The sequence below is a fragment of the Dermacentor andersoni genome, chromosome 4 (genome assembly GCF_023375885.2).
Source record: "Dermacentor andersoni chromosome 4, qqDerAnde1_hic_scaffold, whole genome shotgun sequence".
Lineage (NCBI taxonomy): Eukaryota > Metazoa > Arthropoda > Arachnida > Ixodida > Ixodidae > Dermacentor > Dermacentor andersoni.
This window is the reverse complement of record NC_092817.1, coordinates 7,866,330-7,883,387: the sequence shown is the minus strand read 5'-3', so window position 1 is coordinate 7,883,387 and position 17,058 is coordinate 7,866,330. Positions and strand designations below refer to the sequence as shown.

The window sequence follows — 17,058 nt, the reverse complement described above, 5'->3', positions numbered from 1 at the left end:
TGTATGTACACTGGCAACTCCTCTATCAGACGAGACGGCGTCAAAGAAGATGCTTTACGATCCCTCTCTGTCACTCGAGCAAGCATTACCGCGACTTTCGTTCCCTTTAATAAAGCTACAGCTAATTTTCCCTGACAGAAGCATAAATTCCCTGAGTTTTCTCCGAGTATTTCCAGACTATTCAAAATTCCCGAGAATTCCCAGTTTTCCCGGTTGGTAGACACCCTGTATCTCTCAAGAAACAGTCTTCAAGAAGGCTGTCATGGATCGTCTCCACTTCTCTTTGTAATGCCTCCGGGCCTCGTGTGTATGGAAGATAAATAAAAATTAAAGAAAAACTTTCATTTGAGCTTAACTCTTGCATAATGCGACTCTGTACAAGCAATTATTGATATGCTTTACATGTCACCAAGAGCACCTTTAAAGCAACAATGAAAAATTATGCAGCCCATTTGACCAATATTAGGATGTAAAGTTGGGATTTGACCCTTTTCTATTTGAAACACTCCATTTGTTGCAGTTTTGGCCCAAAAATTTTGTTGAAAGAAAGAGTCAAAAACAGTTCGATGTCATTTCAGTAGGAAATCCACTAGAACATTGGCAATTAGAGGAACTGCCATGCTTCACGAACACTCGGATTATTTGAAGTGAGCAGGTTCGTATGCTGCTTGAAAGCATAGGGAGGTTCTTTGTAATCTCTGGCAGGATCTTTTTCTTAAGCAGCATTGACGGCTGTAACAAAATAAGGAACACAATTTGCAATGAGACTGGCATATTGCCTTGATCACAATATTGTGTGGAAAGCACTCCCATTAGGGCGAGTGGATTTGGCTTCTTTTGATCCATACACCAGCAGGATCTGGCTCATTTTTGATCCAAAAGACAATCTTTGCACAATTCCGCTTGTCTTATTTGGCCCATTTTTCTTTGATACTTATTTTAGAGGGGTGTTGCCTAGCTTCTTTTGTCATTACAGCTCTATCTCATATAGTTTCAGTTTGTAGATATGGCTCAATTTGAAAAAAAAAAAAAAAAAAAACCCTCAAGTGCACTTGAGGACTACACAATGTGAAATTACTGCTGGCAGAAGGTGTGTCATCTGTTCTGTCACAGCCGCGTGCACTGAATTAGCCAATCACTGCACACTGTATGTGATATTCCCAAATATGACTGATCGAGGATACAGCCCCTAGCACAGACATGAGCATGTGCTTATGAGCTGCTGCTTCTCTGATAGATACGTTCTGAGAAATTTAACGTGCCAAATGGCTGCACCTCATGAGACAAATGACAGATCCTCATGAAAATCAACATTTATGCAAGAATGAACAAATGGCACGGTGGTTTAACATGATGTTTTATTCAGACTTGTAGGACGGCAATGTATCTTACAGGTAAAAAACAATTTCCTTTCACACTTAAAAAGGTTCACTAGGGTATAAAAGCTTAACATCTACTCTACACAATCAGCAGCAGAATGCCACACATTCATAATAGTAGTTTACAGGAACTGATGCAACATTTTAATTGTATTACCCTTAACAAATAATTTACATGATTATCACAAACAAGGGGCCTACAGTGATTGCCCGCTTGAACACTAGCTGATGAGAAATTGCATGAACAACAACAGAAGCCAAGAGCATGTGTGAATGACCTGCCATGCTGTAATTTGATTCACTATTTTTCATGTCACTCAGTGACTTGTGCCAGCGCTGTTCTTTGGCTGCTCACAGTGCACTGGCAGGCTGGACTGCTAGAAAACCATGTGTGGCATGTCGCCGAGGCCACCCCCCATGCCTCCACCACACCCGCCTGTGGATGGTGAAGGCCCACCATCAAAGGAGTCGCTGCCATTGTGCGTCTTGAATGACCAGCGGGCACGCTTGCTCTTTGCTTCTTGCTCCTGCATTCAGACAAAGGGCAGCTCCACATAAAGTTTTGATGCTACTTCAAAACTGCAAATCATTCAGCCACCATGGGAAGCATAGGTGGATTTGTTGAGAGAGCAAATTGCACATTCTTTTATAGTTCAACTGTGTCCGTGTTAGCCTTGCAATGTTCCTTCCAAGCAGTTATTTCACTCAGAACTAATCACCTTATTACATAATATGAAGTGCATATATAAATCACAATGACTGAGTATCTGACAGAATAGTTCTGTGGAAACCCGCAAGATAGAGAGGCAATTAATTAAGGGAAAATCAGACATCCATCCATTCGTAGCAATTGCTACAAAGGAAACCCATACAGGTTCCCAGCAATTGCTACGAACGGGTGGATGTCTGATTTTCCCTTTATTAATTACTGCTCTCCGCCTTGCGGGTTTTTGCAGAACTATTCTGTCAAACTCTTGCCTTTGCTTTGAGTTGTTAACAAATTCGACTTCGCCCTACCACCTGCTAGCTGCCTGGTTAGCTCAGATGGTCCAGAAAGCCCAGAAAGGCGATGGTCCCGGGTTCGAGTCCTGGACCAGGACGAATCTTTCATTAACTTCGAGGCTTTTCTTTCGAGGAACCCGTATGGGATTCCTTTGTAGCAATTGCTACGAACGGGTGGATGCCTGATTTTCCCTTTATTAATTTTGAGTATCAGTGCCACTAAATCTAGATGATTTTCAGTAATAGCACTCACTAAGCATACTAACAAATTGTTACATTCTGTATGTGTCATGAGCCAAGAAAGAACGAGAGAAGATGAAAAAGCAGAAGATATGAAGAGGACAAGAAAGCATGAGGAGGCTGTGGAAGAAACAAAGGAAAAAAAAAGTGAGAAAGTAAGAAAGTGTCCAAATATAAAGAATGGAATATGTGAAAGAAGAAAAAGTGCAAAAGTGCATTCGGAGCTACGTGGAGAACGGGCCAAGACACGTAGAAAAAGAGAGCAGCCCAGCTACACTCTGGGACGATGGGTGGCAGAAGGAGCTGGAGGCCGAATGGAGCAGAGGGTTTGTGGAGACAGCAACAACCTAGTGACAGCTGCCCTTCAGCTGCCGGGGCTGCGACCAGTGAGCTCAGCGGGCGCCCCACCAGAGGCCGAAGCTACAGGCTGATGGCACTGTCTGCAAGACTCCCCGCAGCTATGATCCGCAGGCCAGCGGAGTTGACTGGGGGATACAGGCGCCTCAGTCACACCCTGCCCCGACCGCCTGACCAGGTCCAAATGTGGGCTGAATGTCGGATGCAGCGATGTCGTATCCACAACACATCAGGGGGGCCTATTGATGTGTCGTCGAAAGAAGCAATGACGAGGTGACGTGGCCACGTCGGTGGACTTAAGAGTATTTGGAACTTTCTAGCCCATCGTAAGGACTTTAGAGAAGACAATTAATCCACTCTGTATATAGGTTGTTGTTTTGCATGTTTTGCTATTTGATTTGCAGTGCGCGTTCCTTGTAGATATATATTTTCCTTTTATGTTCATTGCCCATAAAGGCTTTTCATGGCTCAAAAGTTCCTGGTGTTGTGTTTAACACCATGAGACGGTGACAATATGATTACTACTGTAATAATTTGAAAACCATTGAATAGCAAGAAAGTGGAGGCTAAATCAGAGTAATTATTCTGATGCAATGCATTTGCAATAAAATATGAGCGTCAAGAAGTTCGTACAGCCGAACTTCTATGCAACAAAGAGTGATATAATGAATTATCGAATATAAAGAACTAAATCCAAAATTTGGTTGGTAATGCTCTAAGCATTCTGCTGCTATATTAAAATCCAAAATGTGGATTCGACACAGTATTACTACATAGCAAAGCAAATTTTTGTTTGCCCATGCCTCAATATATCTACTAGTCTGGTAGCAAATATGTCAAATGCAGTCACCGACCGATTTTCCAGGTACCTGAATTTTTGGACCTGCGCAATTATTTGGACTTCCTTATGCCATAGCACCATCACCTGAAACTAGCAGCAATGAATAATGACAATAAGAAAAACTTTGGATGCTGTACAGCATTTTGGGCATGAACCACGTGCGCGATGCTGGAAACGTTTGTGGGCATTAACAAAGTTACAGCCATGCCGACTAAACACGAAACTGCAACTTTGACTGCAAGCTCCCAATGAAGCGGAACTGGCTAGGCCTAGTGGCAGTGCAGCTGGCAGAGTGGTTGGTGTGAAGCCGTCATGGGAAGCTCACCGTCAATATGTTTGCACTCGTAGACTTTATCAGCAATCAAGTGGGAGATCAGATGCATGTGGTAGGCTGATGGCCACAGTAGCAGAGTACACATCCACATGCAGTCCTCTGTTGTGTTTAAAAAGTCTGGCGATGACGACAACTTAGCTTGGTTGGACTGCAGCTGGCAAGGCAATGTGCTGATTGCTTGCAATATAACACTGATCAAATGGTTGTGTTCTTGCGGCAGTGCAGAGTGCATGTATGTAATTAACTGTTGTTCATGTGTCTCATATCAACGTGACAATGGGCTATCAAAATCTGCAGGAGACCCTTTGCTGGCCTGTCGGAGGCACCTCTGCTGCGTTTATATAGCACAAACTTGATCGCGATTTTTTTCGCCACAGATTTGGAGGGCACTTTATCTTTTCCTTTAAGAGCGGAATGCGATATAGCATGCAGATGTGACATGCGGTGGTTTTGTCAAATTCAAACTGCAAAGTAAATACAGTAAAACCTCGTTAATTCGAAGCCATCGGGACCACAAAAAATCTTCCAAGTTAAGCAGGTTTTCGAATTAACCAAACGCACAAAAAAATGCAACGCACGCAAAAAATTTCGCTGCAAGAATGCGCTATCTTTATTCGGCAATCTTTGGATTACTTAAAGTAATCAGAGATGCTGGTTTGCCACGTCCTGTAGTTCGAGGCTCCAAGGGTCATGTTTTCTAGTTAGCCAACTATGTGCAGCATTTGAGAATTTCCATCGTGGCACTCAACAAAACTGCGGATAATGTTCAGCGACCCGATAACTTCCCCGAGAGCGGGTGCTCGGGAGGGCTCGTTAGTGTCGTCGTTGTCACTCTCATCGCACATGGTCGCATCAGCGGCACCTTCACTCTTCAAGTCTCAGTAGCACATTTGTGGATAATTTTTAAAGTTCAGATACTCGGCGAAGCCGACTGCACCAGATTCGCTATCCTCTGCGCAGAGTGCATTTATGCAGTTGTAATACTAGGCTCCTTCTTCATCAAGTGCACATGAATAGTCAGCATCAGCATCGACGGTGCTTTCCTTTGAGAAGCCAGCGTGTTCAAAACACCACATGATCAAAGCGGGTTCCGCTTGCTTACATGCATACACAATAAGACATATGGCCCCGAGGAGGTCGATGGAGTACCCCCTGTCGTTGTTGTAGCAAAGGAGCATGCGCTTGAGCAGGTGGTGGCGGTAAATCTTCCTCGTGTGGTGAATGATGCCTTGGTCCATTGGCTGCAAGATCGACGTGGTGTTCGGAGGAAGAAATACCATCCTGATAGCTATCAGGTGTGGGATGTCACTATGCGCCAGGCAATTATCAACAACGAAGAGTACATTCTCGCCTGTGGCCGTGAACATGCGGTCAAACTGCCGAGCGTAATCTTCAAATATTGCACCTGTGACCCAGGCTTTCTTGTTGTGCCTGTAGATAAGCTCATCCCTTGGTGGCAGTCATGCATTTTTAAAGCAGAGAGGCTTCCCACTCTTCAAACTACAAGTAGCAGCAGCTTGTGTTCACCGCACATGTTCGCGTCGAGCAGAATGGTAATTCTTTTCTTGCCCTACTTTCGACCCTTGACCATGGTGTCCTTCGCTGTGAACGCTTTTGTGGGCAGCATCTTGTAAAAAAAAGGACTGCCTCGTGAACGTTGTACACATCGTCTGCACCGTACTCGCTAAGCAATGGAGCCAACGTGTGTTTCTTCCAGTCGTCGATGACGCTCTCGTTTGCGCTGCCGCTCTTCGCTGCAGATGGCTACAAAGGTCAAATTATTGCACTCTTTAAAACGGCTGAACCGTCCATTGCTACACTTGAACTCTTCGTGCCCAAATTGTAGAGCCAAGTCGTTGGCCTTCTCCCGCAGTATCGTTCCATTGACGTGAAGGTGGGCTGTGCTTGCTTTCTGCAGCCAGCGAAGTAAAGCTGATTCCACATCTCAGTACGTGGGAGCCCTTACTCGCAACCACTTCAAAGAATATGTCTTGCTGTAGGCCTCCAGTACCTTTGACCTGTTCTTCAATATTGTGGACAATGTCGAGAGAGGCACGCTGTGCCTTTCAGCCAATTCGGTCTTGGAACACGTGTTCTTACCTGCTTCTTAGATCAAGCAGAACTTCTGCTGCAGCGTTAAAGTCTTATACTATGGCATCTTCGCTCACGGGCACTTCTGCACAGTGCAGAAAAAAAAAACAAGAACACCACGCTAGCTGCAACACCCCTAACCACCGCACACAAAGAGGCGGCGCAGACCGGCGTTGCGCGCACACACGTTGCCACAGGCGCAGAGAGAGAATGGGCGAACGGCAGAAAGTGGCAGCGGCACGGAACATGTGCTGATGTTGCGACCACTGCGACTGCGAGGAGTGTGCGGAGTGGGGGATGAGAGCACGTGACAGAAACCAGTATGCCCGCTGCAGTGCAGTGAACCACGTCTTCTCCTCTGCAGGCGTGCGTTTCAGCAGTGCGCGGGGTGGACCGTGGACTGATTTTTGTGGTAGCAGTACTACGGGTCTGGCGCTTCGTCTATAAATAATTGCGATTGCTATGTGGCGTTGCCTCGCGACTCCGAATGGCTATCGTTTTGTCGGGTTTGCGGTGAAATGGGGATCGGGTGCTGCATAGCACCCCAAATCTTAGAATTAACCGGGTTGGCCTAGGCCACCGGTGCGAATTATCCGGTAAAATTTACATGGGAAATACGAGACTGCAGAAAGCCTCCGAATTATCTGGGATTTCGAATTAACTGAGTTCAAATTAACGAGGTTTTACTCTATCCACCCAAGTGAAGGTTGGATTGGATTCGCTTTGGCAGATCCCAGAATCATAAAATGCTGTTTGCAGAAAACCTTTGTCTACAGCATGACAAATTTGGTGGTGCAGCATCTTCAGTTCGGCATTGCATGCCCAGAGCCACGCACTGAAAAGGTTGAGTGTCATCTATGCTTTCTTGTGGAATGCGCATGGAACCGGGAGGCTTTTTGTGTTTTAAAAGGTGGTGATCTTGTCTTGCTGATAACGGCTGGCCACAGTTTGCATGAGCCATCCATATCTGCAGTGAGCAAAACTGAGAGCACCCTGCTCATTTTTCCTTCGTGGCACGTACTGCCTATTGTATTTGATCTCGTTTGACAGCATCTGTCACAACATTGCCACTTTAAATTTGTCGGCGATAAATATTTCCAGCAATGCAAGAAGCGATTGCGTCTCCTTTAGAAGAAGCACACTTGCAAGGGCATGGTGCAGTGCAGCATTTAATATATTGAATTTGGCCAGACATTGAATGAGATTTCAATGTATGCATAGTATCGTATCGTAGCATCGCTATACTTTTGCACACAATGTTCAAGGGGATTTTACAACTGAGCGATATGGACAATAATTCGACATATCCAAGTTCGATATATCTTGCATAAACTGTATCGCCAAGTAGTTACAAGTGAATCTTTTTGTGGACGTGTCCATGCCTGCACATCATTGTTCACTCTCATTGGCTGCAATGTCACAAACCATTTGTTAAAACAGTCCTGGAATGCAACTTCTCTTCTGATGAGTACCTGTACCGGCAATAACTTTGCGTGGCAGTGCAGCCAAAGCTACGGAGCCGCAGCACCCATTTTTTTACTGGGCATTTGCACGTAGTTGGCGAATGTAAGGAACTGAAGCTACGTAGCGTAAAACAAAACGTAACAATTATTATTTACATTTTTTTTGTTCAAGATTTATTTTATAACAAATAAAAAGCTTGCTTGGGAAAAGGATTTTCCTTTTTCGCTATTCCTTGTCTTTCATTCTTTCTTTTTTTTGCTTTCAGAAGCGCGTGCCTCGTTTTCTTGGTCCTGTATACAAAGATGGCATCACTGGGTTGCAACAAGTGTAAGTAAGTTGACCTGAACTCATCAGCAGCAAACCAAGACAGTGCTGCATTAATGAGTGCCTAATTGGGTGCATACGGTTATGAAGAAAGGAGTTGTGTTGTGTGAAACTGACATCACCAGCGCAAGTGCGTCGCTGGTGCGATGCACAGGCAATGGCTACTTCAACACCGGTGATCTGTCTATGTACGGTGAGTCCACTAGGTGTGGAAGCACAAATGTGCAAGTTAACCAGTTAACCACAAATTAACCAAGCAGTGCGTAAGAAAACATACATTTATATTGTTCCATGGCATACAAGGTCGGTATTCTAAGTTGTTCACTGCTGTGGATATAATTACTTTCAGATGAATTTGCATGTAGCAATGTAGCATGGGAGGTGTCAGCATCTATGGGTGAAAGCACACCTGGCACTTCACGATGACAAATGTTCAACTTGGGGAATACAGCCACCCGCGCAAAGATGCTGCTGCCTGTAGACGCCAACGTGTTTCCTGCCCACTGTGTGAAATCTCATGAAAGTTATTGGATCTTCTAAAATGAACAATTGAGAGCACCGATGCTGTATGTCATAGAATTCCTGAAATGGATTGTTTCCTTTAAGAAGGATTTCTGATAGCCCAGTTCCTGGATGGTTTGTGGTTTTTCACAAAATAAATGCTTGCTTCAATAAAAGTGCTTGCTACACTCCTTCGGAATACCAAATATTCTTGCCATATAATATTACTGCAATTGATTAGAGCTCGGCTTAGCCTAAAACAAGCTGCAATCTCAACGTAATGTGTTTCGGGAAAGGGATCAGCTATTCATTCCTTCAGTGTGGCACTCATAAATTATATCAATATTTGTATTTGCTTTTGCAACACGATCCATGTTTGATTTACCTTGGCACTATTTCACGGATCGTAATGATATACCAAGCGAGCTCACATGAAAACACTTGAATAAAAATAAGCTCACACGCTGAACATGCTGGTAAAACTGAAACCGAAACTGCCAGCAAAATGTCAGCACTACTTTGTCTAGTAACACGAGAGCTGAAGGTCCACACGTGAGAGCACATGCATATAGCTTTGGCTGTGCTGCCACAGAAAGTTGTCGTCAGGTATATTAACCAAGCAGCCCAGCAATCAGTTCTGGTTTCTTTTGCTAAAGATGTTGTCACAGCAGTGATGCCATACTGCAGACGCAACAGCACTGCAATCATGGCTGTTTGCACTGTACAGTACAATAATTTTTGCACCCTACCTGTGCATACAAATATAAAAAATATATGCAATGTGACAACCTTCTGGAGGCTTAAAGGAATTGTCAAATGAAGAAGGACAGCTCTTTAATGCTGGCAGGCTGCATAGTTTTCCAACCGAACAATATGTGAAGCGAGAGGTCACATCAAGTGTCAGAGATTCATGTCAGAGAGTGCTGTACCTCAAAGTACTTGACATTGTCCAAGTCAACCATGTCCCGAAGGCTTGGGTGGAGCAGGTCCCCAGGTGCAGCCTCCTGGTAGGCAAGGTCACTGTCCATTTGTCGGTAGAAGAGCACGTAGGCAGTGTCCCGTGGAAACCGGCTTGTAAGACCTTGCAGGCTGGCATAAGACGCTGCAGACACACGGCTATCGTTGAATAGGTACCACCGCTTGCACAAGGGATCAGGAGTCCCCGAGCGGTAGGCTGACTTGCGTGGTGACAGTGACTCCTGGGTATCATGTGCAAAAGACGAGATTTATGTCAATTCCACATTAAGTGATGTGATTCTACATCGAAAAGCAAGCACTGGACTTCGTACCACAGACAGCAAGGTGAAAGCCTTTCAATTAGGACACTAAGAGTTCTATCAACATGCACAAGAATTTGAGTACAAGGTCGCTGTTGCATTCCTCCTTGCCACACTCAGAAGAGCCCATGTCTTTCAGCTCTAAAGCCATGGCTACTGGGCCACCACTTGTGCACACATCTCTGCCCATAGAGTTTCTCACTACATTACCTAGAGGTAAATCTGGCGCTGCTGCGCTGTGGTATGCATGGGAATGCCGATATATTGTGACTTCGGATTGGCATCATTCTCGGAGAGACAGGACACCTTGAAGACGCGCTTGGCAAGCACCGTTCCGTCTGTCGCAATGATTCATTTTATGCTAAAACAACACGTGAAAAGCTGTTTTGGTTTTATTATTACGCAAAAACATGTTTTGTTTAACTATGAGAACATGTTATTGCGTGTACAATTTATATGTTACGTAAAAAGTATCAGCGGGCCACTAAAGTTGGAGGACAGACGACAAGGTTTGCGATCGCTTGTGGGGATGCGCGACTCTCACGCATCCCCTGATATGCTGTTTTCCCGCACGGCTCGCATGGCCTGGCGCCCACGGCGGTCGGAGTGGCACAAGCGCGGTGCGAGAGATGGCGCGAGTGTCGCGCGCGCGGCGGGGTTACTCGGGCGCCGGGAGACAAGGCGCTTCCTTTTTCCTGGCGGGTCGGCGAAGAGCGTGGACATTCCGCGCGCGCGCGGCGGACCATGCTTCTGCGAGACCGTCTCGCGTGGCCGCCTTCGAACGCGCCACCGTTGGCGTGACTGTACACGCGAACGACCAGGTTGGGATCCAGCATGGGGCGAACATATTCACTCGTTTTCCGGTCGCGGTAAGTCGGACTTCTAGATTTGTCGCGCGCCCATCGGCATGTTTTGTGGATAGCAACTCAGCTAGCAGGCATTGATCTATGAAAGGTGCAATAAATGCCCTTGTGATTGTTTGCACTACTGTGTTGTCGTTCCTTTGTCCCAAGAGCACGGAGGAGAACCCCTATAACTCCCACACGCTTTGAAACAGTTTGTCGTCTGTTCTTGCTTTTGTTCGCTTGGTCATGCATTGTAGGTGAGTAAAGATGTAATATGTGTGAATGGAAACATTTTATGAAGATTTTACTTTGAGAACACGTTATTTGTGTAGCCATATCCATGTTTTAGACGAAACCTCGTACAACACCAGCCAACACGAGCCTCGCAGACACATATACCGTCATTCCCATGACGGCACGGTGCCCCCTTAAGAAACTCCCATAGGTAGTGGCACCAGATTTCCCTCTAGGTGTTATAGTCGGAAACTCTTTATGTCTCTGCCAGGGACCACTGCCCACAACATGGTAACCATGAAATGCACCATTCCTCCCTTGATGGGTGCAGATGTTAAGAACTGACTCTAAGCTGAAAGAGCTGTTTTCACACGCCCATGCTTGCAATTGCAAGGACACTGCATGTGTTTGCCAATGCCCCACTGATCTGCCTCGTTTTATCTCTCTCTGAAAATGTGCCTGATGACTGGCAATAACATTGCTGTCTTGGCAGTGTAACTGCCTCTATTACTCACTACTTCTAAATTTTATTCCTGCAAGAAATTTTGGTTTGTGACTATGCGCAAGCCAGAAAATTTATCACTACTTGTTGCCGGGATAGTTCGTTCATGCTTTTAGCAATGTTTTAGGACGTGAAGTGAAAGGTAAAAAAGAATAACAGACACAGCAAACAGTGAAATGCAACTACTGGTTCAGTGAGCACTGCTGACCTGGCTGGAATATCGGGCGTATGTGTAATAGTGGCCACGGTCAGCCGAAGTGCCTGAGTGGACCACCACAGCATAGAGAATGTAGGTGGCTTGCTGGTCACTGCCAAGGCCGCAATTGGAGGGCAGCACCAGAGTCTGGGGGAATGCCACCTCCCGAAGGATTTTGGCTCGGGTTCTCGTGGCGCCATCGTACGAGAAGCGCATCAGGGTCAGCACGAGGTGCCTCGGAGGCTCTGCCAGAGCTACAGTGCGGCGTGCATCCCTCAGTGTGCCACACACGCTGCAGTGGTATCTGCACAACAAGAGTGCGTTAAATGAGAAAAAAACAGCTTAGCAAGGCTCTCGAGGCAGCATGCAAAGTTCACTGGGCAGAAATAAAAATGAAAACTGCACAATGAGCTAGAGCTAGTGAGGTGTGAAATGAGGACTGAATGAAATCCAGCACAGGCAAAAGGTGGCAGCAGTACCATACATGGCAAATCATTCTAATCCCACAAGGTGGAGGAAGTGTCACAAAAGGGAAAATTGTGCTGCATTTTGGTAGATCAACATTTTATAGGAGTGTGCGAATACTGAATACGTAGTAGTACATTATGAATTGAATATCGAATTGAATTAAGAAAGAAAAGCTGGATATCGAATCAAATATCAAATATCAGGACATTCTTCACAAAATTTAATGCTGACAAGTTTTGAGCAGTACAATACAAGTTTGGCATTACAATGTTGCAGTAACCAAGTGTATTTTAATTTGCTGCAGGTATAAATTTTTCAGCAGCAACACGATTACACCACTGCCAAAAATTCACACCAGCAGCCAAAGTAGAATACACTTGGTTACTGCAATGTTAGCTGTTTTTGCCTGTTTGAGCTCTGCGCCACCAGGTGGCTGCACCATGCAGGCCACTCACGTTTACGCCTCTGTTCCTCTGCCCCAATGCCCAGTCCATCTGCGTTTACCCAAATATTTGACAAGCTAAAACTCTCTAATATGATGTTCATCCGGGTGGCTCATAAGTGATCAACGGCTGTTGAAGTGACGTGAAGTTCATCGTCGTGTATTCAACACGATCTGCGTGTCTATCGGCGGCTAATCGGCTTGATGTTTGCACATGTTTGCCCACTTTATGAAATATGCGCTGTCTTTGTTGCCATTCCTTCTGCCCAGCGTCGCATTATCATGTAGATCGGTCCTGTCGATGCGGACGAACCTTGTACCGGCAGAGGCAGCCTCGGCTGACGTGGGGTTGTGTGTGTGATCCTTGCATCAGGTCAACATCGGGGAGCGCTCACAGTGACGAAGTCCACGTCAACTGAAGCGGCTTGTTCGTGGCACCCTTTGCACTCCTTTTGCGCCTAAAATGAAGTGAAGCGCTCGTTTGGGCAGCATCACAGATGAGGGTTGTGGCAATACGCAGATCTCTACACTGAATATATTGAATATTCGAAAAATTGGATATTCAATTAGCAAACTGGATTATTCGAGCGGTCACTACTCGATTCGATTCAGTGATATTCGAGCATTTGCACACCCCTACAATTTTCCCTTTCAGTACCATGCATGCAACAAAGCACCAATATCCCTATTGGGAAACAGAGTCAATGCCAAGTTGTGTCTCCTGTACTGGGCACGCTCAGCAAACATTGCATGAACTGCATGCATTTAAGACCCTGTGGAAAAGTGAGACAAAAGTGTAGCTGTGTAAGTGACATCCCAGAATGTTAGCAACTTTCAGGACAGCCATCTTTCAGTCCTTTAGTGTAGGTAACCCTGTTCGCACCTACCCAGGAGAAAACAGTAAGAGAAGTAGCCAAAGCAGACCTTATGAGCACGGTGTTGCTCTGCCAACTTGTCAGATAGAGTTGTTGTCGCAGTCTGAACAGGAGTTCTAGGCTTAAAGAAAAGAAGAACCCAGGCCAGTCTTGGGTTCTTGCATTCACGTTGACCTAAGACTCAACAATCACAAACTAGCATAGGTTCCCAAGCCATCTCGGTTTGCCCTCATGGGCGACAAGAAATCGCGAGATAGCCAAGAGAGACATATGAGCTGCAACCATTTATATCTTGTATCGCTCAGTCAAGTTGGTTGCAGAGCAAACTTGCCATGTTTCGGGTGATGCCTGGCCATCATCTGGGCCCTTACTAAGTTCCAGCCTATATGTATGGCTGTGCATTTGATGTAGTTGCGGACCACCATGCACTATGTTGGCTGTCATCCTTGAAAGATCCCCAAGACGGTCTCTTGCTTGACAGGTACTTTGCCTCCAGGACTACGATATCCATGTGTTGTACCGTAACGGACGTCAGCATTCTGATGCTAATGCCTTCTCGTGCTCTCCTGTGCCTGACAACAATGCCTGCTTCTCCCTATGCCAGTTTGCCATTTCTTCGCTCGACCTTACCACTATCGCTTATGAGCAGCGCAAGAACCATTGGATTGCCTCCCTTATCGAATTTCTTTCTGGTTCATCAGTCCCACCAACCACTCGCATGCTGCGCCATCAAGCTCACCATTTCACCATTCGCGACAACCTGCTTCACCGACGCAACTATAACCCCGACAGGCGCCAGTGGTTGTTAGTAGTACATCTTGAAGGGGCAGCGCAATATGACGAAGACAGAAGGCAGGAACACACAGGACAGCACTGAACTCACAACTAACTTTATTTGAAGGCATACACAAACCTATGTACACCACCCATAGCCACGTGCCCTCCCATCGATGGCGTCATTATCAGTGTACAGGCAAAAACGCAAAATCCTGTAATCTAATGCTATACTATGAGGCGGCTTAAAAATTAAAATTCACTGTCGTACAAATTTAACGATTGCATGCTTACACAACGCGACCCTTTTTTCCTGATATAGTAGGCCTCAATATTCTCCCTCGTAGTCTGATTTCTATGCGCGGAAAGTATTGTGGTGTTCTCATAGATTGGAATGCACCCCTATTCAGAGCAATGCTGTGCGACATGGGAGTAGGCATTACCCGTTAGCGAGCACCTATGCTCAGACAATGGCAAAGGGTGTCTCGGGACATGGGATAAGCTGTAAAAGCCCAGCAGGAGGCGAACTCGGTCGTTTCCACCGTTGACACTGGACACAAGAATCGACGTACTTGGCCACAAAGGTAGACATGCCTGGCCAAAAGAAATTACTCCTAACGCGGTGGTATGTTTTCTGGAAACCCAAATGGACAGCAGATGGGTCATCGTGAAAGGCTTCAAGGACTTGTGTGCGCATCGAACGTGGAAGAACAGGTACCCAGCGGTGTCCATCGGAGTTGTAAATGTAGCAGTTCAGCACATCGTTGTCAAGCTTAAATAGTTGCAGTTGTCTACGTAATCTGGCATTTGGTGCAGAAGTAGTTCCGCACAGGCTTTGGATAATGCTGTTGCAGTAGGGGTCAGAACGTTGACACAAGGCGAGCTGAGTGACGCAATTGGAAGATAACACGCAAGTAACCGCTAGAGGTAATAACGGGAGTGGCGACTTTGTCTCATCATCAAGTGGTGAGCAATAGAGAGATGTACTCAAAGACAATAGTGGCAGCGGGCAGCGAGTGAGAGCGTCGGCATCTTGATGCTTTTTTCCTGACTTGTAGACAACTTCAAAATTGTACTGTTGTAAGCGGACCACCCAGCGACCAAGGCGTCCAGGCAAATTTTTGATTGACGACAACCAGCATAAGGCGTGGTGGTCGGTTATGACCGTGAAGTGGTGTCCATAAAGATATGGCCGAAATTTTTGTATCGTCCAAGCTATTGCGAGACATTCCTCCTCTGTAATCGAGTAGTTCTTTTCGGCAGCCGTTAATGCACGGCTGGCATAGGCAACAACTCTCTCTCGTGAGGTGGTATCACGCTGTAGAAGGGCAGCACTGACCCCATGGCCACTAGTGTCGGTGCGCAAACAAGTTGGTGCGTTCTCATCGAAGTGACAGAGGACAGGGTAGGTGGTTAATGCTTGCTTGAGGGCTTGGAAAGAAAGTTTGCAGTCGTCTGTCCAAGGGAAAGCAGTGCCCGACGTGAGCAACTTGTGCAGCGGCGACGCAATGGCAGCAAAATGACTGATGAAGCGGCTGAAGTACGATGCCAGGCCCAAGAAACTTTCAGGGCGAGGGAAGCGAAGCACAGCAGCAACCTTGTCAAGATCTGGTCAAACGCCATCTTTGCTAATAAGGTGGCCCAACACTTTGATGTTCTTTCTGGCAAAATGGCCTTTCTTTGTGATGAGTAGGAGTCCAGCGTTGGAAATGCATGTGAAAACTTCGTCTAAACGCTCAAGGTGCTGATGAAAAGTTGTAGAAAAAATAACGATGTCATCTAAACAGCACAGACCAGTCTTCCACTTAAGGCCACGTAAAACTGTGTCGATCATGCATTCAAATGTAGCAGGAGAATTACATAAACCGAAGGGCACGATGTTGAACTCGTAAAGTCCGTCTGGTGTTGCAAAGGCTGTCTTGTCCTTGTCCGCTTCGTGCATGGGGATTTGCCAGTACCGAGATCGGAGGTCTAGACTAGAGTAATATTCTGCACCCTGGAGGGAGTCAATGGCACCATCGATTTTTGGCATCGGATATATGTCTTTGCGCATGATCTTATTAAGGGCTCGATAATCGATGCAAAATTGTACAGAGGTGTCTTTCTTGCGAACCAACACAACAGGAGATGACCAAGAACTGGACAATAGCCGAATGATGTCTCTTTTGAGCATGTCATCAACGTTATCTGCAACGATTTTCCGTTTTGCGGAAGACACGCGATACAGGCGGTGGCGTACAATCGAACTGCCTTCAGTTTCGATGCAATGTACTGCGACGGAAGTGCGCCCCAGAAGCTTGGAGTGAACATCAAATAAGGCGCTGTGTTTTTGCAGGAGTGCCAAAAGGTCTTCTTTCTGCACAGCAGTCAGATGGGGATTTATCGCAGCCATTATAGCAGCGGTAGCAGTATGATCATCAGTTGTGGTAGACAAAAGTGGTGATTCGGTGTGAAGCGGTGTGAAGCGGTACCAGCGAAAGAGGTTCGGTGTCAGTAAAGCAGGTCACAGTAGTGCCCTGAGAGAGAACAACTGGCGAAGAAGTAGGGTTACGAACAGCGAAGAACGCTCTACTGTCCTGAAACCGCATTAGGCTAGGAATAAGGCTAAGCCTTACTCTTTTAAGGTATCTTAAGGTATTTAAGGTTTAAGGTCTTAATAAGAGGTACAAATTGAAGGTCATGCAGGTCTACGCCCCTACATCCAGTCATGATGACCAGGAAGTCGAACGCTTCTATGAAGACGGGGAATTGGCGATGGGTAAAGTATAGACAAAATACACTGTACTGATTGGCGACTTCAATGCCAGGGTAGGCAAGAAGCAGGCTGGAGACAAGTCAGTGGGGGAATATGGCATAGGTTCTAATAATAGCAGGTGAGAGCTATTAGTAGAATTTGCAGAACAGAATATTAT

The 17,058-nt window shown here is 45.9% G+C and overlaps 1 protein-coding gene across 1 annotated transcript in view; it reads right to left on the bottom strand.

Moving 5' to 3' along the window:
- Positions 1 to 1,340: 1,340 nt before the first annotated feature.
- The window catches only part of DUBAI (Deubiquitinating apoptotic inhibitor), a 122,492-nt gene continuing 106,774 nt past the window's right edge, over positions 1,341 to 17,058 (bottom strand). The window contains exons 13-15 of the mRNA XM_050182798.3: positions 11,600 to 11,891; positions 9,463 to 9,732; positions 1,341 to 1,906 (exon numbers count right to left, since the gene is read on the bottom strand). Coding sequence (XP_050038755.1) covers positions 1,757 to 1,906; positions 9,463 to 9,732; positions 11,600 to 11,891 — 712 coding nt within the window. The 3' untranslated portion in view covers positions 1,341 to 1,756. The remainder of the gene's footprint in view (positions 1,907 to 9,462; positions 9,733 to 11,599; positions 11,892 to 17,058) is intronic.